Source organism: Trichosurus vulpecula, chromosome 8 (assembly GCF_011100635.1).
Source record: "Trichosurus vulpecula isolate mTriVul1 chromosome 8, mTriVul1.pri, whole genome shotgun sequence".
In the NCBI taxonomy this organism is placed as follows: domain Eukaryota; kingdom Metazoa; phylum Chordata; class Mammalia; order Diprotodontia; family Phalangeridae; genus Trichosurus; species Trichosurus vulpecula.
The window spans coordinates 13,198,803-13,226,317 of NC_050580.1; the positions used below are offsets into that span (position 1 = coordinate 13,198,803).

Here is a 27,515-nt window from a genome sequence, read left to right on the forward strand (position 1 = left end):
TTCCTATTTCTATAGAATTCATTTCTTTAAAGCAAGGTAAACTTTTATTACAATAAACACATGAGTGTTCCTATTCCAAAATTATCCCCCCATACATACACACACATATATGTGTATATATGTAAATATCTATGTATACACACACACACACACACACACACAAATTATGTCTACTGTGATTCCAAAGGCTCCACGATGAAAGATGCTCTGCACATCCAGAGGGAGAACTGACGAATTCTGAATGGGGATTAGTTTTTTTATTTTACTTTTCCAGGGGTTTTTTAGTCTGTGTTTTCTTTTGTAACATGGCTAATATGGAAATGTTTTGCATGATTGCCCATATATAATTGATATCAAATTGCTTGCCTTCTCAAGAAGGGGAGGGAGTGGGAGGGAGAGGGAGGGAGAGAACTTGGAACTCAAAATTTTTTAAAATGAATGTTAAAAAAATGTACATGTAAATGGGAAACATTTAATAAGAAAAAAATAAATTACATCTATTCACCAATAATAACATTACAAGTTATTATCATTTAGTTAAGAAAAATACCAATATTATCAGGAATCATAGTAAAAATATTAATTGCCCAAAATAAAGGCTATGGGTCAAAATTTGCAATTAACTGAGAAACCTTTAATGGTGAAAAATAAATGGATTCTCATAAGGAAGCTATAAAGCTCTTTTTAAAGTAACCAAACTTAGAGAAGCAGCAGCTAAGACAGAAATCTGGAGTAGTTCTGACTCCAGCTATGAGCTCTGGCTGGGAGTTGAGGAAAAGATGAAGAAAACAGGGTTGACAACAGATGTCAAGGAAAGTCAGCCAGTGGCAGGACTCAAAGTTCCATAGGTTCTTTAATATTTTCACTTCTATCTCTGTATCTTAAACCCAATTTAACAAGTATTTTCCAATTATCCAATTTTTTTAAAAGCCACCTCTCGTGTGTTTCTAATTCAATTCAAACATCTGTTAAATATATTTGTTAAGTTCAGGGTCTCATGCTAGGGACGTAATGAGGAAAAAAACCAGTAAACTGACCCTAGGCAGCTAGGTGGACAGTAGAGAAAGCACTGGGCCTGGGGTCAGGAAGCCCTAGGTTCAAGTCTGACCTCAAACACCTGCTGGCTAGCTGTATGACCCTGGGCAAGTCGTAAACCTCTGTCTGCCTCAGTCTCCCCAAATTTAAAATGAGCATAATAACAGGGTCTCCCTCACAGGTTGTTGTAAGGATCAAACAAGATGCTATCTGTAAAATGCTATGCACAGTGCCTGGCACATGGTAGGTGCTATATAAAAATGCTTATTCCTTCCCCCCTTTCTCCTCCCCTCAGAAAGCTGGAAGAGATGCAGATAAGATTATCAGTCCCACAACAGATTGCCAATCCACTTGATCTGGCATGAATCTCAGGGACCATCTAGCTGGTCCAACCTGTCATTTTAGAGAGGAGAAAATGCCTAGGAATGTTAAATGACTTGACCCAGGTCAGGTAGGTAACAAGTGTCAGAAGAAGGCTCTGAGTTCAGGTTATCTGATTTCAAAGCCAGTGACCTCACCACTACACTATGTTGGTTCTCATGTTGAGTTGGGGATTACCACTCAGATATAGGTAACAGGCAGTGAGCAACATAACGGAGCCCAAAAGGGGATGAGAGATGGATATATAGATTTGGCAATACTCATGGAGCTATGAGAAATAAACAGGAAGGCAGCAAAGCCACTCCTTAAGGGCAGTACAGAAAGAGAAGAGGCCCTAGGTCAAAGTTTTGGTGGATCCTCGACAACAGGGAGGCAGGAGACGTGAGGATTCAGCGAAGGTGAACAAGGAGCAGCTGTCAAACAGCAGAAGTCAGGAAAAACAGAGTGGGGAGGCTGGTTAATGGGGCAAAAGCATCAGAGAGTTCAGATCAGATGAGGCCAGCTGGATAGAGCAGTTAAGAGACTGTTAGAAGCCCTTAAGAGCATAATCTCAGGGTAAGTGATGGGGTCAAATGCCAGATCACAGGAGACTAAGGAATGACCAGAGGGGGAAGAGATGGGAACCGCTATTTGTTTTACCTCCTCCCAGTTCCACCTGCCATCCCCGGGAGCTCTCAAGTTTCTCTGCTTCTTCAAGATTTTACTTTCCCATGGGGCCAAATGTATTTATTCAGCTTTAGTCTCAAGGAAAAAAAAAAAAAAACACCTTATTCTTATATTTGGACAAGCGTCTCTCAAAACACACTAGATATGGAGTTATTGATCAGGAATGGTTATTCTACTGAAGATCTGTATTGAAAAATAACAAACATTGGCTCCTCGATGTTGCCACTTGGTAAAGTCTCCTATAACACAGCTTCTTACTATTTGATGAATGATGTATTCAGCTACTTAATATGAAAATCATACATGAAACAAACTGTTTACCAAAAAAACTTAGAATCTAAAAATAATTGGGGGGGGGAGGTCCAAGTACCAAACCAGTTTGAGGTTTTGATTTTTTTTTTCCCTTCTCTACTATGAGCAAAAGCAAAAACACTCCACATTACTTCTAAGAGGCAGCATGAGATTCGACAGCAGATTCAGTCACATGACTAGGACCTGAATCCTAGTTCTGACACTGGCTGTTGTCAACACTGAACAAATCCCTGAACTGTCCTGGGCCTCGGTTTCCTTATCTCAAAAATGAGAAAACTACTGTCACCACCTGCTTCATAGGAGTGTGATGAAAACACTCGGCAAACCTAGATATGCTACTGAAACGAGCGCCACTGATACCAAGCTACATATCAGGCTCCAGAGAAAGAGTCCTGGACGTGGGCCTTGCCCTCCAAAAGCTTTTAATCTAAGATGAGAGATCAGACATGAACACAAAGGTGACAGAAATAATATCTAGTACAAAAGAAAAGTCCAAACAAAAATGTAAGCAGATTTAAAAAGGTCTAACACCCACTTCCAGCTAAGGGAAGCTAAGAAGGTAGCGCCCCCCTCTCCCCCACCATGTTTGGCAAATAACAGTACAAGTTCAAATTCACATTTCTATCACACCTTTTGGCCTAGTTTAAAAAGCAGGGATCTCCAAGAAAATGTGAACAATCCATTAACTATTTGGTCTTAACAGAATGGCCACTTCTCCATAGTAAATTATGTCTTACTGTGTATTTAATCTCACATTTGTCTGTATTGGAAACATTAACTAAGTCTTGCAGCTATTAGTTTTGAATTCATAGAGATGACAAGACATCTACCAACAGCTCCAGACCCAGAGTCAGGAGATTTTCTTAGAGTAGTAACAGCCTTTCAGACAAAGAACTAAGACTGAGCTCCTGGCCAAAGCTCCTAGCTGTGCACCTCCCCCACTATGGAACTTTGGAAATGCCACAACCTAAGGGCTCTAAAACCTTCAGTCTCTCTTTCTATACCTCTGAAATTGGCCTCCTGCCTCTGTGAAAGCACTTTGAAAGTTGCAAAGTCCGTGCAAATATATGGTATTTATTTTAAACTACTTGTTTGTTTCAAAATTTAATTTGATTACAGAAATTCCTGTAAAACCTACCTCACAGGGTTTTTGTGAGCAAAGAGCTTGAAAAAAAAATTACTGTATAAAGTATTTTAAGGTAACTACATTAAGGCAATATTTGGTGATGAAAGATGACATTAGCTTTGTGTATAAATCGTTTTCCTCATCATTAGCATCTCTGTACTGAATTATCACAGAACAAACTGCTATCCAACATCACCAGGACCTAACACTGCTGTCTCCATACCAAATACTTCAATCTCCAAGCTTCATTCAACAAAATGCTTTCAAAATATTAGAAGACCAATTCAGGACCTAATCCAAAAGATCCAGATCGTGGGGTAACAGGATGCAGCACATCTCCAATCTCTGTTATTCTGTCTGCTACTGGAACTCTCCTAAAGATGACTTCCCTGCATAGATCAGCCCCAATTAATCCAGACTCTAGCTTATTTGCACAGAGCTGTTTTCATGTGGTCTCCTTCATTAGACTGGGAGCTCCTTGAGGGCAGGGCCTGGTTTTTGTTTTTCCTAGCAGTATGTGGCACATAGTAGCCACATAAAAGCTTACTAACTACAGCACACAGAGGGTGAGCTTACATTCTAATAGGATCATAGACCTAAAGCTGGGAGGGACCTCAGTGGCCATATAGTCCAACCCCCTCATTGTACACATTTCTTCAGCTGCACAAATTAGTTCTTTTTTCCATTTGTACTGCAGTGTGTTCACTGCACACTGATCAAATATAAAGGAATCATAGCAGGATAAAAGCCTGCCTCAGAACCATTTTAATCTGAACCTAATGAAAAAAAAGATGAGACTAAGATGACGATTATAAAATATTCTAACAAAATTCCACACAATGAAATGTTGAGCCTATCACCATAAGGCAGCTACAAAAAGATTAATGCCTCCTGGTCAAAAAGGAGAAAAAGGATGACAGACATTCTTAAATCTCATGCTGAACAGGTCAAAAATCTACAGAAAGACTTCTGAAAAAAAAAAAAAAAACAGACATCATCACTTCATCAAACAACAGTAAGGGGTGACATCAGGTACAATCCACTGGACATGGTGAATGGAATCAGAAGTGGTTTACCTCAAAATGGGGCCTATGAAATGGCTGAAATCCAAGAATGGAATCAAAAGGCTTCCATGAGTGACACATATATAAATTCAGCCAACCATGTTAATTAAATTTTTTTTTAAGAAAGCATCAAACCAACAGCGAAGTCATGTGGATTTGTTTGTAGAAATGGAAGGGTTTATAAAATAGATGAGTTTGATTACCTGAGACTGAAAAGCGTTTACACAGACAACATTAATGCAATTAGGATAAGAAAAGAGGTGGTCAAATGGGAAAACTTATTGTCAAACTTCTCTGATAAGAGTTTGGAATCCAAGATAAATGAACAATTTATAGATATAGATATGGATTCCCCAATAGATAAATTGTCAAAGTATATGAACAGTTCTCAAAAGAACTGTATTCACAACCACATGAAAAAAAAATGCTCCTAATCACTAATGATAAAAGAAATGTAAACCAAAACAACCCTGAGGTTTTACCTCATACCCGGCAAAGTGGTAAAAATGAAAATATGCCAACAGTCCATGTTGGAGGGTTGCAGAAGGATAAGCACACTAATACATTGCCAGCAGAGCCATGAAACCATACAAGCATTTTGGAAAGCAATTTGGGATTACACAAATAAAGTAGCTAACATGTCCATACCCTTACACTTGCACCCAAGGAAGCCAGCAAGAAGAAAAAAGTCCCCATAAAATTACAAGATATTTATAGCAGAACTTTTTGTGATAACCGAGAAGTGCAAACATAGTAAATGACCATCAACTGGGTAACAGCTAAACAAACTGTGGTCCATGAATGTAATAGATTATCACTGTGCTGGACAGACCATTCTCACATAGGCAACTGTTCCTCCCAATCACCTAGACAAAGCACTGATCCATAGAAAGTTAAGACCAATATTTTTAATTGGCATTATCATCTCAAATCCTATTCCAAGCTACAAGAAACAAAGAAATTCCGAGAGAGAGAAAGGAGAGGGGGAGGGGGAGAAAGGGAGAAAGAGAGAGAGAGAGAGACAGTCAGAGAGAGAAGAGATGAAACAACTGTCTACCAGAAGAGCCCAAAACCACACAAGAACAGTAAGCAGTTCATACACATCAGACCTGTCTGCCATCTGGCTCAACCTGGTTGCCCCTAGAACTGAACCAAGGGTGCTTGGTGAGAGCCCACAGAAGAGGCACTCCCATCTTAACACTCTTACTCAACTACAAAAAGCCATTACTTTATCCACCATAGCAGGACAGTCATTTCTCTGAGGACCATTTCTATTGGAACCCCATTGAAAAAAAAGGAAAATATGATGATGATGAAAAATACCCACAGCACTCTAGCAAAAAGATGAGCCTTCCTCACACTCACTGAATCTCTGCCCTCAGAGCCAAACCAAACAGGAGAATTTATCACCTCCAAATATCACTGCTCATTCATTTTTACTTCCCCCAGCCACCTGTAGCCAGAATGGACTTTGTTTTCTTTGAATGACTCAGCTTGCCTCGTTGAGCTTCCCTGGACGCTGGGGCTTGCTCTTCCGGGGCAGGACCAGAGCTTCCTGTGTGATGAGTCGTGGCGCTGGCTGAGGGGAAGTGTGTTAAGGTGGTCTACGCTGGGGGAGGGGCCAAGTCAAGAACCAATCGGCCCTGGTCGTTCAGGCGGCGCTTGATGATGTCAAAAATTCTATAAGAGGGGAGAGGACAGCTTGAAGATCCTCCTTTCCTTTTCCGGTTGGAGCCAGAGACACCTACAGCCGAAGCTGAGCTGCCGGTAGCAGAGCTGACTGGAGGCTAATGGGTAATCTTCTTACCGTAGAGGGGAAGCATGTATACGATTTTGCCTTATACCATCTCGCTTCTCTGTGGCCTCCTAGTTACCCTTGTAAGGTGGACTTATTGGGCCTGGAAGCTTTTGATGAAAATATCAAAATGGGGACGCTGGTTTGTGGGATTGTTACTGTGGAGTGTAAATACATGCTTTAGTTCTCCTGCCTTCTGCCTAGAGAATTCCTTATATCCTGCGGTTCCGGACCTTTTAGGCACATATGAGATTCTCTTTGAAATCATAAATTCTGCCTTCCTAATATACCACCTGAGTCCCATTCCTTCTTTCCCCATTTAATATGTTTACTCTCATCAGCTTTGTACTACAAAGATTCACATTGGGCTCTTCAGTTATTTTTTATACACCCAAGACAGCTCAATAAACTGACACTTAAAATGTAAAATATTTCTTCAAGGGCACCATAAAGACCATCTATCTTCATATTAATAAGCTAAAAATATTTTAATACATGTTATATACTAAATGGATAAAGTATAAAAATCTGCACAGTATAATGTATGTTTTATTGTTCATCATCTGCTTCCACCAAAGTCTTCCTCCAATGACTCACTATGGAGATGATGATGGGTTTTCAAAGGCTCTGACCCTATGGCCACAGTGCACAGATACTATCAAGCTGGAAAGTCCAGCTGACAGTAGTGAGGTCTAAGAACCAGCCTAGCTAGGAGTGCAAAGGGTCTGTCTGACCAAGCTGCCCCTAGGCCTAGGCTTTCTGGCCAAAGGAACTGCTAAACTATTAACACTAAAAAGGTTTTGATCTGCAGCCATCAATGAAGTATGTGCCAGGTCCCCCCTCCCAGAAACCTCTTTTCATCAAAATATTAAATATCTCATCACCTAATCATAAAGAAATTAAATCTTCACACCTCCAGCACATTTTTAAGGGCAATGAAAGCAGTCTGCACTCCATTTATTGAACTAAATATAAGCTGAAACAAATCAGAACTACCAAAAATTCATTAAGCAGGTGATTGAAAATGCTAGCAACCTTAACCTACTAGACTACTAAGTAGCCTAATGATAGTTTGCTTCAACTAATTTAATGCTTTTTTTTTACAGTAGGCATTGGTTAATTATGTAATAATATAACTACAACTGCTCGCACGGCATCTGTGAACCACGAAATGTTCTGAGTTGCCCAACTAACTGGCTTTTAACGAGTACACCCAATAATTACCCTCTTCCTAGGTCTCTGGATGAATATGATAAGAATGGTTTCCTGTTTCAGAACAATGCTACTGTTAAAAAAAGAAAAGAAATAGAAACAAAACCCCCTAAGGTTTCTAGCTTCCACTGAAAAACAGCTAGGATTTACCGCCATTGCCAAACAAACCAAAAGAGAGATCTGACTGACATCACCCCTTCCATGAACATCAGTTTCACCACAAGCATCAGCATGAACCTCTGTGCTAAGTCCAGACCAAGGAGGCCAAAAAGCATCTGGAAGACTCTAAACGATCAAAACCTGTTTCTAAGACTTAGCCAGCCCAGTCTTGCTGAAAAGTATACAGGACTAAAAGGAGACTCATCTGTAGCTTTTAAAACATTTTTCTCTGAAATAAAAGCCATGCCTCACTCACTCTTATCCAAACCAGGTAATTAAATATTAAGTTTGGGGGCTACCATATGATTAGGCCTCTAAATACTACACTCAAAAATTCTTCAGGGGTGGGAGAGAGGAGGCTGCATTGGTCCAAAGAGCAGGAACTAGAGAACAAAGCTATGAAAAGAAGTAGCACTGAATGTACCTGGGCAGAGAATTTTTTTTTAATTTTCTGATACAAAGATTGTGGAGCCCTGAATTTCTAAGATAAAGTCTAAGATGAGCCTTCCTCACACTCACTGAATCTCTGCCCTCAGAGCCAAATTCACGTCTTAAGAACATTTTTTTTCTAAATGTCATAACTTGAAAACAAAATATCTGACACCAAAAAACTTCAAATGAAAACACCCCAGCTTATTTCATTCTGCATTTAGTTTCAACACAATAAAATCATGACCACTCTGTATATTTGTATTTAATTAAGACTTAGGTTTGTCCTCACTGTTTCCAGTGTCCCAGGGAGGTACATGATCCAGACTGATTAAAAGCCCATCCATCTGTCTCCTCAGCACTGAGCCCTGCTTTGATTCTAGGGTGACTGGCAGACACCTTAACACTAACGTTGTACTTCCTAGTCGTCTCATTTTAATCATCCTCAGCACTTTAACGGAACAAAAACCAATCAGTTCACTCAACTACAATTCACTGAATACCTACTATGTGCCAGGGACAGTGCAAAGCTATGGGGACACAATGAACAGTCCCCCCGTAGCCCCGCCAAAAGTCCCTGCTCTCAAACTCACCAATGAATGAGGGAGACAATATGCAAACACCTGTGCAAGACAGACACAGGACAAATTGGAGCTAATCAATAGAGGGGATTGGGACAGGTGACCTGAAGAAGTTGGAACTGGAAGGCAAGAGCTAGAACCGGGGAGGGAAAAAGTTCCAGATATGATGGAGACACCTGTAAACACCCAGAAGCAGGAAATGGAGTGTCTTGTTTGAGGAAAAGGAAGAGTACATGGAATAAGAAGATTGGAAAGGTAGACAGGAACCAGGTTACGAAGGGCTTTGAATACCAAACAGAAGATTTAGTCATTGATCCTGAAGGTCACAGGGAGCCACTATTACCAGGGAGTGATATAGTCAGCCCTGCATTTTAGGAAGATCAGACTGACAGCTGAGTGGACAATGAACTGGTACAGGAAGAGACCCGAGGCAGGGAGAACCACCAGAGACTACTGCAAGTAGTCCAAGTGTGAGGTCAGGAGGACATGGCCCAGGGCAGTGCCAGTGTCTGAGGAAAGAAGGGGGAAATGAGAGATGTTACAAAAATGTAATCAACAGGGCTTAGCAGCTGACTGGATAATGGGGGCGGGGGGGGGGGCAGACAGAAAGATGTACAAAACCAATTACTACTGGGTAGGAGAAGGCCATTAACTGACTGGGGGCATCCAGAAAAGCTTCATGGAAAAGCTAACACTGCTGTTCAAATAGCAAGGAGGGGCAGGAATGTACAGGGTAGCTCTGGGGAAGAGCTAAGAGAAGCCCAGTACAAGGAGTGGGTGGTCAATGTGTATCTTTAGTCAGGAAGAACTGCCCTTCCCAAAGAGAGCTATCCCCAGGGGAATGGTTTCCCTTTCAAAGGCTGGATGATGATCTGGGGAATTTGTTACAGATTGTTCAGCTACATGCTGGATGAAAAGATGGTGACCTTGGAGGACTTTCCCACTTTAATGTGATTTGACCAATATCACATGGCTTGGTGGAACCAGCACTAACACCCAAGATTTCTGACTTCAAGCCTAGTAATAGTTCTGTTCTACCAAGGTGACTGTCCATTACACTGGGCCCTAATAATTTCAGTAGAAAAGACTTTAACTCAAACACAAATGTTGCATGGGTTTCTTCCCTTTCCATTTTTTAAACAGACCTTCCTTTCCCCCTACCCTCCACATTTTCTATTAAGCAAAATTCAGCAGCACCCACACAACTGTGCTACTACCAATTCTAACAGTAAGTGAAAGAGGCCTGGCCTTGGGGCCAGGAGGACCCGAGTTCTGACACAGCCAGACTATGAGACTCTTCCGCCATAAACACTCAAAGTCCAAACAGCTAAGATCCAAGTGCAGACCTACAAGGTAATGAAGAGCTCCTCTATCAATACCTAGCTATAGTCAATGTTCAAATCACCGCTGATGGCCTAGATTTCAAAAAAAGATAAAAAGAAACTGACATTCTTCACTTGGCAAATGCCCATGTATTGCAAGCACATCTGATCCAGCTCAAGTGCTATTTGCCTTACGACAAATCTTGGAAGTCTTGGTAAATAAAACCAGGCAATGCATTCTCAGGCAAAAGAAATACATCAAGTCTAAGGGCGCACCAAAGGTTCACCAAGGAAGAGTAGAAATCACCTTGGCAGTTGTAAAACTCAGGAGGATCACATCACTTTCCAAATACCAAAGTAAAAGCAATAATCTCGCACAGACCAACCAACTTGTACTACTCAAGCAGAAAGAAAAGCAACCAGGATATAAAAATGAAAATTCCACATCTCTTCAGAACCAAATTGCAATTAATTGCTTGAATTGCTTAAGAGTATAAAAATTATAAATCAGTAATAAGATATAAAAATGAGAGGGGTTTGTTTCTGCAGATATTGTATAGTAATTTTAAACATTCCAAGTTAAGTCCAGTTTGAGTTACAATGTGGTGCTACTTTTCTATATGTGAATCGGCAAAAAAGGCTAAAGACTCCAATAATTTATCTATTACCTTCAACATTTTAATGATTCACATTTTCAATGTGGGTCATCCCTTCTCCAAAATCCAGCAAAATTCCCTGGAAGGTTAGGTCAATGGTTTCTAATTTCACAAGGCTGTCCCTTGGACAACAGACAAACCGTCTGCTTACCGAGGCCCTAAGGAAGCTAGTGCTCCTTTATGGTTCCTAGCTTTTGAGGACCCAAGGTCAACTAACAACAGGCAAGGCTGTGGCATCACAGAAGGAAGAACTGAGTGGAGAAACTGACTTATTACAGTTAACAAAAAAATCTGCAGTAAAAGTCAAACATCTTCCAATAGTTAAATGACCTTAATCCTACTTCCAAATATACATCATGGAACAAAAGCATCAAAGGCAGCGTCAATATTTATAATATGACACAATGAAACCTTAGTCACTCAAAGTAATAGTGCTAAATGACAAGTCACCATTCGATCAAAATGCTGAAGTTGTCAGACACTTTAACAAAATGGTTTCTAATCTTGGTTTTGCAGTACCTACAACATACCCAGATTTTCTGATTATCAAGCAGCATTAAATCCAATACAAAGTGTTTGCTCCCTTTAACTTAAAAGGGGCCTCGACTTTTTTTTTTAAATAGGGACAGGAGGGAGGAATAGGAAGTAATCTGCAAAATCAAGTGAATTATTATCACAACAAGCAACCTGCTCCTAGGATGTTTTCTAGTCATAACCTTTTGTCCTTAAGAAACAAAAGAAACTAACAAAATATGAGTAACTACTTTTTGGGACCTCCAACATTGACCAAATGGAAATAGTATTCCATTATTCTGAAATTTGCAAGTTAAGTTTTTAATTTAAATAGCACAATGAGCTCACAACTGAATAAATATTTATGGCCCTACAAATACTAACAAGAAAAATATGTGAACCTCTTAAGACTTCTGGTAGTCAACATTACCGTCTCAAATTTAAAAGGCTTAAAAGCAATCTAAGAGAGGGCTTTTAAAAGAAAGTAAAAAAAAAATTTTAAAAAATGTAAAACCTACTTCCAAATTGACAATATTTAGGGTTACAGGTATCCGCTGTTAGAAAAAAATACACAATCAAGTAACAGTATTTGGTACATATATGTACTCCCAGGCTTCAGACAATAACTGTGTGGCCCTCAGGTTGGAAACTAAAAGGGAAAAAAAATTAGATATAGTCAGAAACACAATTTGAGATTTTATACTTTATACTTTTTATATTTTATATTTTTAACTTTATGTCATTCAATGTTAAGAATAATCCTAACTACCACTGACAAGAGTATAAAATAGAGCTTTTTCTTTTAAAACAAATGAGATTGAAATTTCCAAGTGGAATATGGATAGTGGAATATGAGCCTATACAACATGAAACAAAACTACCTTCAGAAGTCCTCTGAAGAACATTTTAAAAATTGCTTGGAAGAAATGAGCAAACCAAGAAGAGCTCCAACTTGGGGAGGGGAAGACTACTGATTAAAAGAAGGAAAAGAAAAAAAAAATGTACTGAAACACCAACACTAACATCAGAAACAAAGCCAGAATTCTCAAGACACATCTAATGTATAATGAAACAATTCCTATCATGAGATGAAATAAAAAAGAAACCAAATGCAACAAGGAAATCTCAGGACAAAATGAGGATTTTTGACTCAACAATTTACAAATATCCAGAGGAAAGAAAACAAGTTTCGAAAGGAAGAATTATTTTACAAGAGTTCAGAATTGGTGGAAAAAAAAAAGAGTCAAAAGAGAATGGCCAAAATGCTCCACTTGAAAAAGCTTCAAAAGCAATTGGGACAAAAGTGACAGGTGTAAAGTCTTCTCTTCTTGATCTGTTCTTCAGGACAATCTGCTGGCTGCAACCCAAATATTTCGATTTGAGGGCAGACAGGCTGAACGTAAAGCACACCAAAAGACACATCCTTGAAATTCAACTCCTCCAAAAACATCAAGTCCACGGCATGATCCTCAAAAAAACCCAAGGTCTCTATGGGTAATGACATGATTATTTCCTTCTGAATCATACAGTCAACTATACTTGCAAATATTTGCAGCCTCTCCTAAGAGAAGGTCTCAAGGCCACATCTTTAAGCATAGCTCCAGCAGCACAATATTAAGAGGCACCTTCAAAAACCCCACACAAGGGAGGTCTGCTATTTATTCTACTAGTCACACAAGTCAGTACTGGACCATATATCTGTAGTCCAAGGTGTCAAACCTACAGAAGACACTCCTTAGAGTCCTACCTCAGAGAAATTTGGCACCTCCATACAATAACCACTAGACACTCAAGACTCTTCTTCCATGAAGGACTTCATGCTTAAACAGAAGGATTGAGCACCATCTTCAAGAAAAAGGAAAACCATTTTACAGAGAAAGCAAGAGTTTCCAACTGTGCCAAATGAAAGCTCCCTTCAATTCAGGGTACTCGGAATTGCTCAGGAAGAGATGCCAAGGGAAAAGACTGACATCAGTTCTGGACTCTGCCCATGACGACCCCAGCCAAGCCATTTTCATCTCTCTAGGTCTCCATTTTCTTGGTGTAAAATGAAGGGGATTAACCAAATGACCCCAAAGGTCCCTTCTGATTACGGATCCTATGAAAACTCTTCCTGGATAATTCAGCAGAACCAGAGCCCAGAGATGCTCTCTCCTCCACTTACTCAGACTCAGTTCATCTTGCGCACAGCTGCCCAAGAGGCATTCCTAAAGCACAGCTCTGGCCATGTCACGCCCCCCACCCCCCCACTCATCAGACACTGCAAACTGCCCCCTCTCCCACCTCCATTCCCATAATCCAACAGGCCTCCCTTTCCTGACACCCTCACACACACACATACACATACACACACACACACACACTCACACTCCTTCTCTCTCTCTCTCTCTCTCTCTCTCTCTCCCCCCCCCTCCCCCCCCTCACCTCCCCCTAGGCAATTCCCTGGACTTCAACTAGCACCTCTACAGGAATGAATCCTCCAGTCTAAATCTCCAGTACCACCCTCTCCTTCTTTTAGCTGCACAAGGTCATCTCCAAATGTCTTCCTCTCAGTGCCTGGATGTCTCAAATTCAACACACACAAAAGTGATCTTAACAGCTTTCCCTCAAAACCAGGGGCACTTTCTGTGAGTAGCACCACCACTCAGGCTACTTAGTTCCTCATATTCAAAATCTTGGTGTTATCTTTAGATATCAGGGGTAAGAAATGGAAGAGTCTATCTGTTACCAAGTCTGTCAGATTCACCTCTGAAAAGGCTCTTCCTTTCATTCATTCCCCTTTCTTTCTAGCCCCATTGCTACCCTCCTCACACAGGCCTTCATTAGATGCCTCCACCTTTCACACTATCAGATGAATCTTCTTTACACCCAGACTTGGTCATATCAAACCCTTCGATAGAGATTTGCCTACCAAATAAACACTGACTCCTTTAAGCAGACAGTCAAGGCCCTGTCTAACGGAGAAGCCCCTTACCTCTCCAGCCTTATCTCACACTGGCCTTTTATAGAATCTATGCTCCAATCAGACTGAACCATGGTCACGCACATGCTACCCTTTCCCACCTTCTATTCCTATGCCCAGAAAGCCTTCCCAGTACCTGCCTGAGCTCCTACCCATCCTCTAAAGCCCGGATCAAACAGCAATCCATCTATGAAAACTTTTTCCTGACCTCCTCCTCTTCACTCTCCATGGCAGACCTGCACTACACACCCCTGAGGGCAGAACGTTGTGCAAGCCAGTCAAGGGTACTAGGACTCTTCATCACTTCTTAAAGGGCCAGTGAGCCCTATTAGCGCTGTCTGAGAACAGCCTTGGGGGCCTGAGGATGACCTGAGCCTTAGCTGGCGCAGCCTTCTGGCCCAAAGTTGTGCAGGCCTGCACAAGGTAAGACGGATTTTTCGAACCTAAAACATCTTAGAGTAGCGACTTAACATGTATGTAGCACCTACTACGTGTCAGGCACTGTGCATAAGCACTCTACAAACATCTCATCTGATCCTCCTAAAAGCCCTGCAAAGTAAGTGCTGTTATCTCCATTTTCTAGTTAAGCAAACTGAGATTCTGTCCAGGGTCGCACTGCTAGTGAGTGTCTCAGTCTACATCCTCACTCCAGGTCCAGAGCTCTGTCCCCCTGTCACCTTAGGCACCACCTAGATGCCTCCAATTCTGAGCCTGTCTGCTTCATCTATATGCGCATATGTGCTGCGTCATGTTCACCTCCTAAACTAAACGCTCACTGAGAGCAGGGATGATGTCTTTCCTAAAAATTCGATCTCCCCTGGCCCACCTCAGGGGAGGCACATACTGCAGGAGCAGCTAAATGAATGTTTGTTAAATTGAACTGAGCCAAGGTTTACTTTATAGGAAAGAAGCCAAACCATGGCATTGACTATGGCCTAAAAGCAAAAAAACGATTAAGGGAAATGAAAAAACTCTGAGGTTCTACTTCATGCCTAGGAAAACTGGCAAAGTGATAAAGGGTGGGAAGAGTCAGTTCTAGAGGGGCAGTGGGCAAAATGGGCAAGCTAATATGTTGTTAGTAGACTTGTAGATTGGTCTTACCATTCTGGAAGGTAATTGTGAAGAAAAAGTGACTAAAATGTCTACACCCATTGACCCAGAGATTAATGTCTATACCCACTGACCCAGAGATTCCACTGCTAAGCACATACCCAAGGAGGTCAAAAAGCAAAGTCCCATATACATGGCACTTTTTGTAGAAGCAAAAAACTGCCCATCAACTGGGAGATGGTTAAACAAACTATGATACGTGAATGTAATGGAATATTACTGATAAGAAACAATGAACCTGAACAACACAGCAAAATATGCAAAGACTCATAGGAACAGATGTGATGTGATATAATAAGCAGAACCAGGCACATAATACACACAATCACTACAGCACTGTAAAAGGAAAGGGCCAAAACAACACAACACAACCGATATGCACTGACAACACCTGGTCCCAAAGACCATCTGGGGAGAAGACATCTAACCTCCACCACAGCCCTCTCACTGCTTGCTAGGGAGCATGCTCAGAACATCAGACTTGTTTCAATTTATTGCTTAGTTTTGCTGAACTGTTCCTCCCTCCACCATTAAACCCCCCCCCATTTTTTAGCCTTTGTTTTATAAGGGCTGGTTTTTTGGGGGGGAGGGGGAGAAGGATCATTGGGAAAATGTGAATGATTCAAAAACAAAAGGTATCTATTTTTTTTTTAATTTTCAGAAAAGCAGAAATATGCGTTTCATTAACTGCAAATATAAATCCCATTTGATTTGTAACTTCTTCAGACTGCACCTGGTCCAAAGAAGATTAGTTACCTGTAGAATCAAACAGCTTCACCCCTACCTGGCATACGAATTCATCACATACTTTATCCAACTATCATGTCCTCCTTAAAGAAAAGGTATTAGACACAGGGAATCAGTCAACAATCCTTACTACTACCAAGAAAAATTATATTCATTCTTAACCTGAAAAATCAGGCACGCACAAATCAATACTATCCTTTCATCACTTCTCATCAATTTTTAGTTACAGGGAAGAACAGAGGGAAGACCAATGGCATTCTATTAGTATCCCCTTTTAAAGACAAACTAGGGGGCAGGAACACCATTTTTCATCCTTGAATTTTTCACATAATAGCAAGTCAACTTAACTCCAAAGTCAGGAAAGTAAATAAAGTTGTTCTGATGTCACAGTGTGAAGCTCAGACCTTTGACAAGAAATTTGGCTAATTTCTATGATACAGAAAACATAAAATGTGGCCTATTAATCATGTAATCTCATAGATCCTTATAAGGATCAGAAAAAACTATAAATTCTATTCCTAAAAGAAACAAATCAACAGAAGACAAGCTTCACTAGGATAGGTAAAGAAGAAAACCAGTGTACCCCATTAAAAGTTCACTACAAAACATTAGAATTTACTGCCCAATTCCCTCTATCCATTACTTCTTGGATAAATCTTTTAAAAAAAATAAGATCGGGAGGAAAACTGTTGTCCAATGATCAGTCTTGATGTCTTCCTTTCCATCTCTAAGTTCCAAGATTTTATGAGCAAGCAGGACACAATGCAAATGCCGATCAAAATTATAAGGTAAGGTTTCATACCAAATGTTAAGATTCTCATGCTATATTAATGAAGCCCTAAATGAGACAGGTCAAAATTCTCCAGCAATTATGATTTTACCTTAAAAAATCTCTACTTAAGTCCTACAAAAGGTTTATATTTTTGACACCTAATATTTACTATTTCAATATAAAAATAATTTTCATTTTAAGAGATTTTTTAATATTTTAATCAAAATAACCAAAGACTTTCTTTAAATAAAAAGTTTATAGTCTTCCAGTTCACTTCCCATATTGACATATTCTGTGTTTCCATTGGATCTCTCAACTTAAATCTCGAAGTAACAGTTAGTTGTTACGTTCACCCACAGTAGTTTACTGAAGATACTAAATGCGATCTGGAAGAATTTTAAAAGTTTAAAGGATAGGACACTAAATGAGTTATCAGACCTTTTTACAATAGCATGGCACAGTAATATAGGTAGTGTCCACATCTATGTTGTATGAAAATTACATGTGCAAATCATTCAGTTTTTAACAAAAATAAAGGTCTACAGATTCTCTCTCTCATATCAATGCTACGAACGGCTTTCTTTGGAACCCTAAACTTTCCATCTCATTTGCGATGGATCAACAAAAAAAGCATCAGAGAACAATATTCCATTAACTAAGATGTACAAAAGGAATATTGATTAACATGTGAAAATTCTGGCTTCTCATTTGGAATGAAATTTAAAATTTTAATATTTTCTGAATTAAAGAAATTCATTTTCAATAACTATCCTGAAATATAATCTGAAACAACTGAAGTTTAAGATACTGTTTCATGTTTTATCTAATTTAAAAGTCGTATATTTGTTATGAAAAATCCAGATTACTGACCGACTTCCAAACATGAGAATTTAACTAAATATTAAAATTTTTCAACAGTTAAGCCTTGCCTTGGTTCTTAAAGAACTAGTCAGCATTATATGACACATGATTAACTCTTTTAATAATCAAACAGATTCAGAAGCAGAACTGAGAAAAAGCATCTTCTCCTTCCTATGTGAAGGTACCAACCCAAAGGGTGAGTTATCATTCCTCCCTGGGCCATCAATAGAGTCTTTCCCACACCAGGTACAGGTGGAGAATGCCCTTTCCTAGATGCTGAAGTCACTGTTTTCGGCCAAATGGCATTTCAGCCTTATTGAATGAAAAGTTTGCTCCATCTCTTAACTGGCATTTCAAGATCACTCAGTCAGCCTTTACAGGGAAGTGAATCCAGTTGCTCTCACTAGTCAAAATACAGGCTAATAACATTTGTTAAATTTGCCCTCCTATTAACTTAGACAATATATGAAAAAAACCTACTATAAAGTGTTTCAAAGGAACCAAACTGTTGCTCTCTAACTCGTAAGTAATAAAAAATGTAGAAATCAGGGAAATGGTGAATGGTCAAGTCCAATATATTTATTTACCATTTCCAATATGTTTTACCAATTGAAAAGTACTTTGTAAAAACTGAGCAACTACCATATTTAGATACACTGTATCTACAAAGGAAATCCTTATGAATACAAACTTTTCTATGGTGACATCTAGGAAAGAAAGCACATGGGAGCCATATAACCTTTATAAAAGTCAAAGACCAAAATCATCAACACTTTTCACAAACCTGGACCATTTCATCAAATTCCAACACACCACCACATCTCATTTTTTCATGTAAAATATTTTCAGGTCAAAGCTACCACCTACAAAGCCATTTGTAAACCAGAACTGAACACCAACCACCAAAAGCATTACCAATCCCAGGAGCTCACTAGAAAGATGTAGCATTACCATTTCTATCACACCCTCCAAGAATGAATCTTGCCTATTCCCTCTGGCTCTGTGACAAGGCTAGGCCACACAACTCCTCACTACAGATTTCACTGGATGCTATTTTTCACAACCTGTCCGTATTAACTATTTTTATCCAGTCAGAGTATTTTAAATATTACATAACTGTTTTTTATCAAAATGTTTTCTAGGTCCTAAATAATCACAAGAGTCATTATGATAGAACATTATGCATGTAACAAAAAATTCACAAGAAACAAAAATGAACTAAACATTAATTTTTACCTAATTTTGTTTTCCATAAAAATTAAGACAAACTATTTTGCACTTTTGCTTGTAGCTAGTTAAGTTTAAAAAGCAAAAACACAAGATGGAATATTAGTATCTCCATAAAACAGGCATTTTCCCACAGAAATGCTACACACAGCTGTGAAGGACCTTCAGAATTCCCAGCACCCACTCATTCCTTTCCCAACACTCAACACCTTCTCACATGAATTTGCTTTCTAGGAAAAAAGTTCTTTCATCAAATGCACATTAACCAAAAGTAGAGGATATAAAAAATATGCACATCTTTAAAAAACACACACACACAAGGAATTGAAAGCTTTCTGAGGTTACTTTAAAATCAAGAGCAAGTCATTTAACTGACTTGTTCCTTTCATGAAAAAATACTCATGTTACACTATATGAAATGCCAATTCAAAACCCTTATACTAGCAGATTTCCCAATATTTACAACAAAATTATTACAAAATATAGCAAAATCTGAAGTTAAAAAAGTTTCCCTGTTGTCTAACCATTAAAAATTGGCTCATCACTTCCCAACATGTTACGATTTTTAATCACTTATTAATCTTTATATAGTATAAGTCTTTTAAAACAATTTAAATCCTATTCCGTGAATGTCAAACAAAAAATTAGCAATAAACTGCAGCAAAACTAACTTCCCTTTATGAAATGTAATAAAGTAAATGACAGATTATCTACTTCTTAAATTCTTTATTATTGGATAAAGCTGCTAGGGCAAACCTTGCAAAGTAATTAAAGGTTACTAGGTGGCCAAGTCACTGGGGGGAAGTTGGGGGCAATAACAGATTTAAAACTATAAAGGGTTAGGTAGTCACCCAAAGACCATTGAAAAATATTAATTTGACAGTCACCTCAGAGCCATTACTGTGGTCTAACTATATGAATTCTTGTTCAGAGCTGGTTTTTATAAGATGCAAATGAAGCCTTAAAATGTCATACTATTCTAAAGGGGCCTTTCTTCTCCCACATAAAACTCTGTACTCTAGTTTATACCTCTGGATAACCTACAAGCCTGCTCAAGGTGAATTTAACCTCAAAAAATTTAAATAACCACAAAAAAAATTACTGAAACACAGACTAGTGCAGTTGCCCTGCAGTGATGAGAAATCTTTTTATTAACAATCTATTTTTACTTAAGCAATATTCTTAATGCAATATTGCAGAGCTGCTATTATAAAGAATGGTAGCCACCTCCTGACAGAGACATGATGGACTCAAGATGCAGAACGGTACAAGTAATTTTGGTTAAGGCCAATAGGGAATGTTTTGTTTAATTATGCATACTTGTTATAATCTGTTTTCCCCCAATGGAGGGGATGTATTGGAAGACAGAAAATGTAAATGCTTTTTAACTGAAAATAAAGTATATTTTCAGAAATAAAATTTTTCTACTTTTCACAGATTCAACTTGAGGCCACTTTTTTTTTAAAGACACTACAGTTGACCAGAGAGTGATAATGTCTTCTTTCCTTCCTACTCTAATGTTTTCCCACAATTATGAGAAATAGAGCTGGTCAAGTGAAGACTTTGTCTGCTAAGGAGATAAGCTCCTGCAGAGCAGAATCTGCTTCACTGGCATCTTATTTAAAACCCTATACCACATACTGGGTGGCCCTCATAGATGCTTGTTGATTGACTGACAGTGAAATCAAGCACATTTTTTTTTTTGGTGCATCAAAAATTGTTGGAAACAGAAGCTTTCGATGATCTTTTGCTTTAGTGACTGTGTCTAAGTTGCATAAAGTTTATGTACCAATGCCAAAACTATATAGGAAAATTATACCCCATCCCCCCAAGAGTAGCATTTACTGCTCACATAAGAACCTGGTAGAAGATTTGCAAAATTAGCCATATATTGATATAATTTAGATAATCATTAAGAGGGTCATAATTTATTAAATCAAGTTTAAATTTTGCAGACATTACCATTTGAAAGCTGACATCATTTTTGTCATTTTTAATATGTTCAAAAAAACCCACTAAAAGCACTTAGCCAGGAAAAGGTTTTCTTCCTAGTTCCCAGATAACTGCTATTATAATTTGAGCCCCCAAAATGAACTGCTGGTAAAACAAGTCATAAACAAAACCTGCAACGAGCCACCTCCTAGGCAGTGCTGTCCAGTTCAAATGTGTCTATGACGGTTCAATCAATGCAGTCTCTTAAATTTCCAAAGCTACTCTAAAAATAATGAGTTAAGAATTTAACAGGAATATGTATTGTTTTCATCTATGTTTAGTAACTTCCTCTAATAAAACATGTGCCTACTGTTCTTCAGAAAAACAAAAACACCTGTATGCTTACATTCAGCTGGCATAAAAATTAACATAAAATTTTAACACAACAGTAGAAGGCAGCAAAAGTATAAATGTAACAAATACGAAAAGGAACCAGTTTCTTTACACACTAAATTCTGTTATCACATTCTCCTCCAAACTTTTTCAGGTAAAAGAGTCATTTAAATGTCACTCTTCCCATTGAACGTTTCCCTGACCATTTCTGAAGTGTTGCTGAGGAAGGATATTCTTCTGCTCAAATCTAGCAGGCCCCGTAGTGAAGGCTCACAAGCCACCTTATAACCTCCCTATGGAAGGGTATCAGCAAAAGGCAGTTGCTTCCACGGAAGAGATTGTCAAAACAAACTACTGATTTTTTATTTTAAAAAAGTCCATCTCATGCTCTGTATCTGTTCAACTCCCTCCATATGGTTTGCTACTGCAGTCACAGCACCCTAGGTCCAAAATGCTCCAATCACCTGAACAACAAAAATCTAATCATTTAAATTACACTTCTCTGTATGTCATACCAACAGGACAAGGAATTATTAGGTAAAAAAGTGTACCTTTCATGAGTTTGCCAATGAGGAAAATGAATATAATTCCCAGGTTAGGTCAAAACCAAAACTACAGGGGTGACAGTAAAGGGCTTTGATGACCTCCCTTCTTTTGAATGCAATGGCCTAACCTTAATCCTGCCAGAGCAAAGTCTCGGCCAAAATTCTTGGTTTCTCTTCGTCAATAAACTGCCTCGGTAAATTTAAACATTAAAAGCCTGAACGATTAATCTACAATGTAACTCAATTCAAAATGGGCGCACTGACACTCTTACAAGTTCTTCCAGGCCATGTTAACTAGTAAAAATATAAACCACATTTTTCCCTCTCCTTAAAAGTGGAATAAAAAATTAGCGAGGCTCCTAAGACGCCAGGACACCCAAAAATTAAATATTGCCAATTATCAACCTGGCCTCACAATAAACTTGAAACTTCCAACGAATATAAAATTTAACCTTTGCAATAACCATTCGGGACACAAAATGCCCACAGATGCTCTTGACATTATCATTAGGGATCAAAACCACTCAACGTCCGTTCCACAGCATGTGGATACAGCACGTAAAACGCGCCTAAGCAGTTAATTTCATGCCTTATCCGACATATCAGCCTACTATGAGGGGAAAAAACACATTTAACAAAGAGCTCGGATGAGCGTAGGCCTTATAGGGTTGGTTACAGCACTAATAATTTAAAACTTAGCAAACTACTCCATCCCGCTCCCGATAGTCATTAATTTGGTTCTCTGGCACAAATCGGGGGGGGGGGGGGGGCAATCTCCCCTCTACCCACAAGGGCGAAGGCTGAGCCCCTTGCAGCCCGGAAGGAGCCCCTCAACTCCCGGGTCTAAGGCGCATCCCGGCATAAGGAAACGATCCCTGCAAGATTCTGATGCAATCTTGGTCCGTGCAGCCCCATTCCGTCTGCCCTCCAGACCCCCGGTCTGGGTAGGCCCAGCCTAGGCCGGGGGCGCCCCGCTGCTGCTCCCAGGTAAGTCCCCGGGGAGCCCGCATCTGGGCTCGCTCGCCCGCTCCCTTCCTCACCCACCGGGGGACAATACTCCCCAGAGGAGGCCGCTGGGGGCCTGGGATGGGGGGAAGACCCTAGCCTTGACCCTCCGGGCGGAGCCCCCGAAGCTTGTCCCGGGGGGGGGGGCCAGGATGCTCGCGGAGGGGAAGGGGAGGGGAGGGGAGGGGGCGCCTTCGCGGTGGATACAGGTCAAGTCCAAGTCGAATCCATCCTCTTGGTATCTCCTTTTGTTTCTGCTCACGATCTCCTTGATGATGGCTGTCATGTCTGGGGGCCGCTGGGGGAGGGAGTGAGGGAGCGGGCGGACGGAGGCGGCCCGCGCGGCGGCGGCTCGGGCGACTGGGCCTGCTCAGCAGCCTGGCGCCCGGCCTGGGCCTCTGCCCGCGGCGCGGCCCGGCGCCTGAGCCTGGGCCTGGGCCCGCGGGAGCGGGTGCTGCGGGTGCGGCAGACGCGGCGGAGGCCCCGGCGGCGGCCCCGGAGGCTGCCCCGGCGGGCCCGGCGGTGGGCGCGGGCGCGGCGGGTGCGGCTCCTCGGGGCCCCGCGGGGGCCCGCGGCGCGGCCGGGGCCGGGCCCGCAGCCGCGGCAGGCCCGGGCGGGCGATCAGGCGGCGCGGTCCCCGCTGCAGGAGGCTGCCCCAGGGGCGGGGGGCCCGGCGGCCGCGGCCCCGGCGGCGGACGAGGACGACGGCTACGAGGAGGACGAGGCCGAGGCGCGGCTCCGGCGCGGCGGCCCGAGGCCCGGGAGGGGGCGCCGCCGGGGCCGCCGCCGCCGTGGTGGAGGAGGGGAGGGCCGGGGCTGCCGCCGCTCGGGGCCCCGCGGCGGGAGCGCCGGCCTAGGCCGGGGCCGGGGCCGGGGGCGCGGAGCGGGGCTCGGGGCCGCGGCCGCCGCCGTCTCGCATTGCCGCCGGGGCCGCCTCGCCTCGCCGCGCCCCGCCTCGCCTCGCCGCGCCGCGCCTCGCTTCGCCTCGCCTCGCCCCGCCTCGTTCCGCCTCGTCCCGCCTCGTCCCGCCTCGCGTCGCCTCGCCGGGCCGGGCCTCGCAGGGCGGCTTGCAGCGGCGGGCGCGGAGCTCACTCGGCTGCCATCATGGCCGCGGCGGCCGCAGCTTCCGACGGGAGACACCAGGCAGCTCGCGCCCGGGAAGGAGCCGCTGCCGGCCCCGCACGCCTGCGCCTGCGCCTTGCGCCGCCCTGCGCCGGGACACGGCCCCCCGCCCCCTCCCACCACCACCGAGGCGGAGGCCCGCCTCTCCGGACCCGCCCCCTCCCCCCTGCCCGCGCGCCTGCGCCCGGCGCCGCTCGGCGACACGCCACACCCCCGCGTCTGCGACTGAGCCCCGCCCCTCCCTCCGCTCCCGCTCCCAGGCGCCTGCGCCTGCCCCGCCCCGCGTCGAGCTCCGCCCCCACGTCCTGGGACCGCCCTCAGGGCCGGCCCCGTGAGCCAAGGCCCCGCCCCCAAGCGCCTGGGCCTTGCCCCGCCCCGAGATGCCGGCGCCCGGCCCCCGTTCCGGGGTACCGCCCCCAAGCGCCGAGCCGGACCGGGCCGAGCCTGTGGCCGCGCAGCTAGCCCCGAGCGCGGCGCGGAGCCCCGCCCTTCCCCTCCCTCGCCCCGTTTACTGGTCACAGCAATAGCAACACCACGTAGTATCCCGCCGCCGCGCACAAAGAGTCCCGCCACATCACCGCCTGCCACAGGAAACAGAGGGGGAGAGAGAGCGAGAGACGGAGAGACGGAGACGCGGGGGGAGGGCTGAGAACTGATGCAGAAGAGAGCTGGAGTCGGGAGAATATAGGGGAGGGAAACTTCGTATAGAAGAGGGGGAAAGGTGGGCAGAGAAACGTAACGTGGGAGGAGAAGAAGGAGTGGTGACGACGGCGGGGAGACTGGCCGTGAAACGGGAAGGAGACCTGGTGGGGCGGGGGAGGGAGAGAGAGAGAAATGAGGGGGGAAGGAGACTGGCGGGGGGTGGGGGGGAGGGAGAGGGAGAGGAGAAGTGAAAGGTGCCGTGGGGTGGGGCGGGACTGTCAGGTGTCAGGCTTGCCTGGGTGACCGCGCTCATGCGCATGCGCAGCGCCCATGCCGGGCTCCCAGGTGCTGGGGCTCTGGCTGCTGCAGCAGGCCGGGTGGTGGGTGAAGCCCTCTGCCCAGCACCGGGCGGACCCTGGCCGCGGGAGAGCGAACGTGCGCTGCGCACTCGGGGCTTTTTCAGGGGTGCTTTGCTGCGTTGTGGGCCAACACGTGGAGTGAGACTTGACGTTGGGGGGGGGGGCTGCTGCTGTGCTCACCTAACGGGGAGACGCCTCCCCCAAATTCCTGAATGTGTGGCCAGGTTCCTTTTTTCCCTTTCTTCCAAATGGGCCAAAGAGGATGCGGGGAGGGACGCCCCTGAGTCCCTCCTTCCTCCTCCCCAGCTTTATCCCCGCGGGCTGGCCCCCTTTCTTCTTCCGCTTCCCACACACACTAGGGATTTGGTGAGGAGATAAGCTAGCCCAGTCCCCCTCCCCCGTCCAGAGCTGGGGGTGTCCTCCCAGGACCCCCCACTTCCCTCCCCCCCCAGAAGAGAAGAACGGGATGAGGGAGGACCTGCCCAGAAGTCCCGCCCTCCGGCGCGGGCTGCCCTGGGATACGCAGCAGCCGTCCAGGTGTCCGTCCTCTCCCGGAGAACTCCGCCCCCTCCCCGCCGGTGGCCCCCGCTTTGTCTCCAGTTTGCCTCTTGCTTTCCACCGGCGCCCGGCGATAAAGTAGCTGTTCTCTGTAAATCAGCGTCCCCCGCGGTTTTCCCCAATAAAGGACCCTACGTATGATAATGAAATCCCCCCATTTTCCCCTAGGCTGCGGGAGCTGAACTCCCTGTCTGCCCCCATTTGGAGGAAGGTCTGGGGCAGTAGGTTAAACATTGCCCCTGCCTCCCTAAGCTAGGTTCCCCCGATCCGGTCCAGTCTCCACCTCCCTTTGGCAGCTGAGAAAACGCGGTCCGGATTGAGCTGAGGATCAGCGCCAGTGCTAAGGACCGGCTGGCTGCAATGCGCATGCTCTGCGGGAGGGCGGGCCCGTCGGGTGGGCTGACTGGGGCCCTCCGAGGGGGCGGGGGGAGATGGAAGAACACACCAGTTTAGCCGAACTACTTTCGGAGCAATGTCACGTGGGAGGCGGATATCCAGGTTCCTCCACCCCCTGCTTGAGGGCGGCGTTCAGAGCCACTTGCTTCTTAGGGCCGGAGCATTGGCTCAGCCGAAGGACGCCATGCCCGCCCCTCCTCACCGGGGGGAGTGTGCATTACACGAAAGGGGCGGTGCATTATCATAGGCTTTGGGGTGGGGGGAGGGAGCGGGGGAAAGAGAATGAGAGGAGTGGGTCCTTTTGTCTCAGGCCACAACCCCGAACACAGAAGGGGTTTAATAAATGCTTCTTTCTCGGTGGCTCGTTCCCTCGAGGTAGAGGACAAAGAGGCTAGACTTGGAGCACTGATCCAGCCCTCTTTACAGATGAGGAAACTGAGGCCCGCAGAGGTTGGGACTGGCCCAGGGCCACGCGGCAGAGCCTGGACTCCAGCCTGGGTCCCAGGTCCAGCTGTCCGTCGTCCTTCTGGGTTTCCCTGGGGTGCGCTCGGACAGGGTAGGGAAGGGGCTCTCCTGCGGGCGTCACGATGTCCTGCAGCGGACCAAGCCCCGGGTCCCTGCCTGGGCAGGGACCGGACCCGCCCTGTCCAGCTTTAAGCCTCCCAAGTGATCCCCGGGAGAGCCGGACCCCGCCAGGCTGGATCGATGCTGGATCGATGGGACATTGGTGCCTACCTCGAGGGGCTGGGAGTGAGATGGCATCGTTCTCTCAAAGCCCGGGTGGCCCTATCTGCCCCCGCCCTGATTCTACGGGCTCCAGCCCGGGCTGGAGGTGTGTACGCCCCGCCCCACCTCCGTTGCTAGGTCCATTTAACCAGTTAACGTCAGTTAGCTTTTTTCTAGGAGATACAGAATAACCAAATTACAACTATCCCAGGCTTCAGGGCCCACTCTCCTCTGTCCCACTCAAACTTAGATTAGTTCCTACAGAATATCGATGCCACCAAGTTCATGCCTAGCTATCTGACCCATAGTCCCCCTCTCAACTACAGCAGTGAGTCCTGAGGCCACCCCTGGACGTCACCACTTGCTAAAGGGGCCCACTGGAATGCTGTCATGCTGTTCTCCCTGCTCCTAAAACAAAAGGACCCACTCTGGGGTAGGCAAAGAAAGTCTTCGTGTATTGGGAGAAGAGCAAGGTGGCCTGAACCAGAGATGAGCGGGCCCCAGACCTCTCTGTCAGGGTTGTCCCTCACCAGATGCCATCAGCAAAGGAGTCCAGAAGATCCCCAGAAACACAGCTACCGAGAAAATGGCCCAAGGCTCCTGCGTAAGTGACACTCCCGCAGTGAAGATGCCCCTAGCTACGGCTGTGTGGCCAATCAAAAAAACCAGTCGCAGGATATCTATGCCCCTTGGTCTATGCAAAGCACTTCATTCTATGTCATCACTACTCTCCTAGAAGTAGAAGCCCTCTGTAGGGAGATACTGAGGCACCCTACATGGGAGCCAGTTCCAAATCACATCTGTAAAGCACCCTGCAAACCTGAACGAAATATTAATAAACAAAAGCATTAATCTCTTGCCATAATAATGATTGTTGTTGTCAGGCAGTTCTGACTCTCCATGACTC

General features: G+C 44.1%; 1 protein-coding gene across 1 annotated transcript in view; it reads right to left on the reverse strand.

The window, feature by feature from the left end:
- Nucleotides 1–23,238, reverse strand: part of PTEN (phosphatase and tensin homolog) — an 81,043-nt gene extending 57,805 nt beyond the window's left edge. Inside the window, exon 1 of the mRNA XM_036735336.1 lies at nucleotides 23,013–23,238. Coding sequence (XP_036591231.1) covers nucleotides 23,013–23,091 — 79 coding nt within the window. The 5' untranslated portion in view covers nucleotides 23,092–23,238. The remainder of the gene's footprint in view (nucleotides 1–23,012) is intronic.
- Between the last annotated feature and the right edge of the window lie 4,277 nt (nucleotides 23,239–27,515).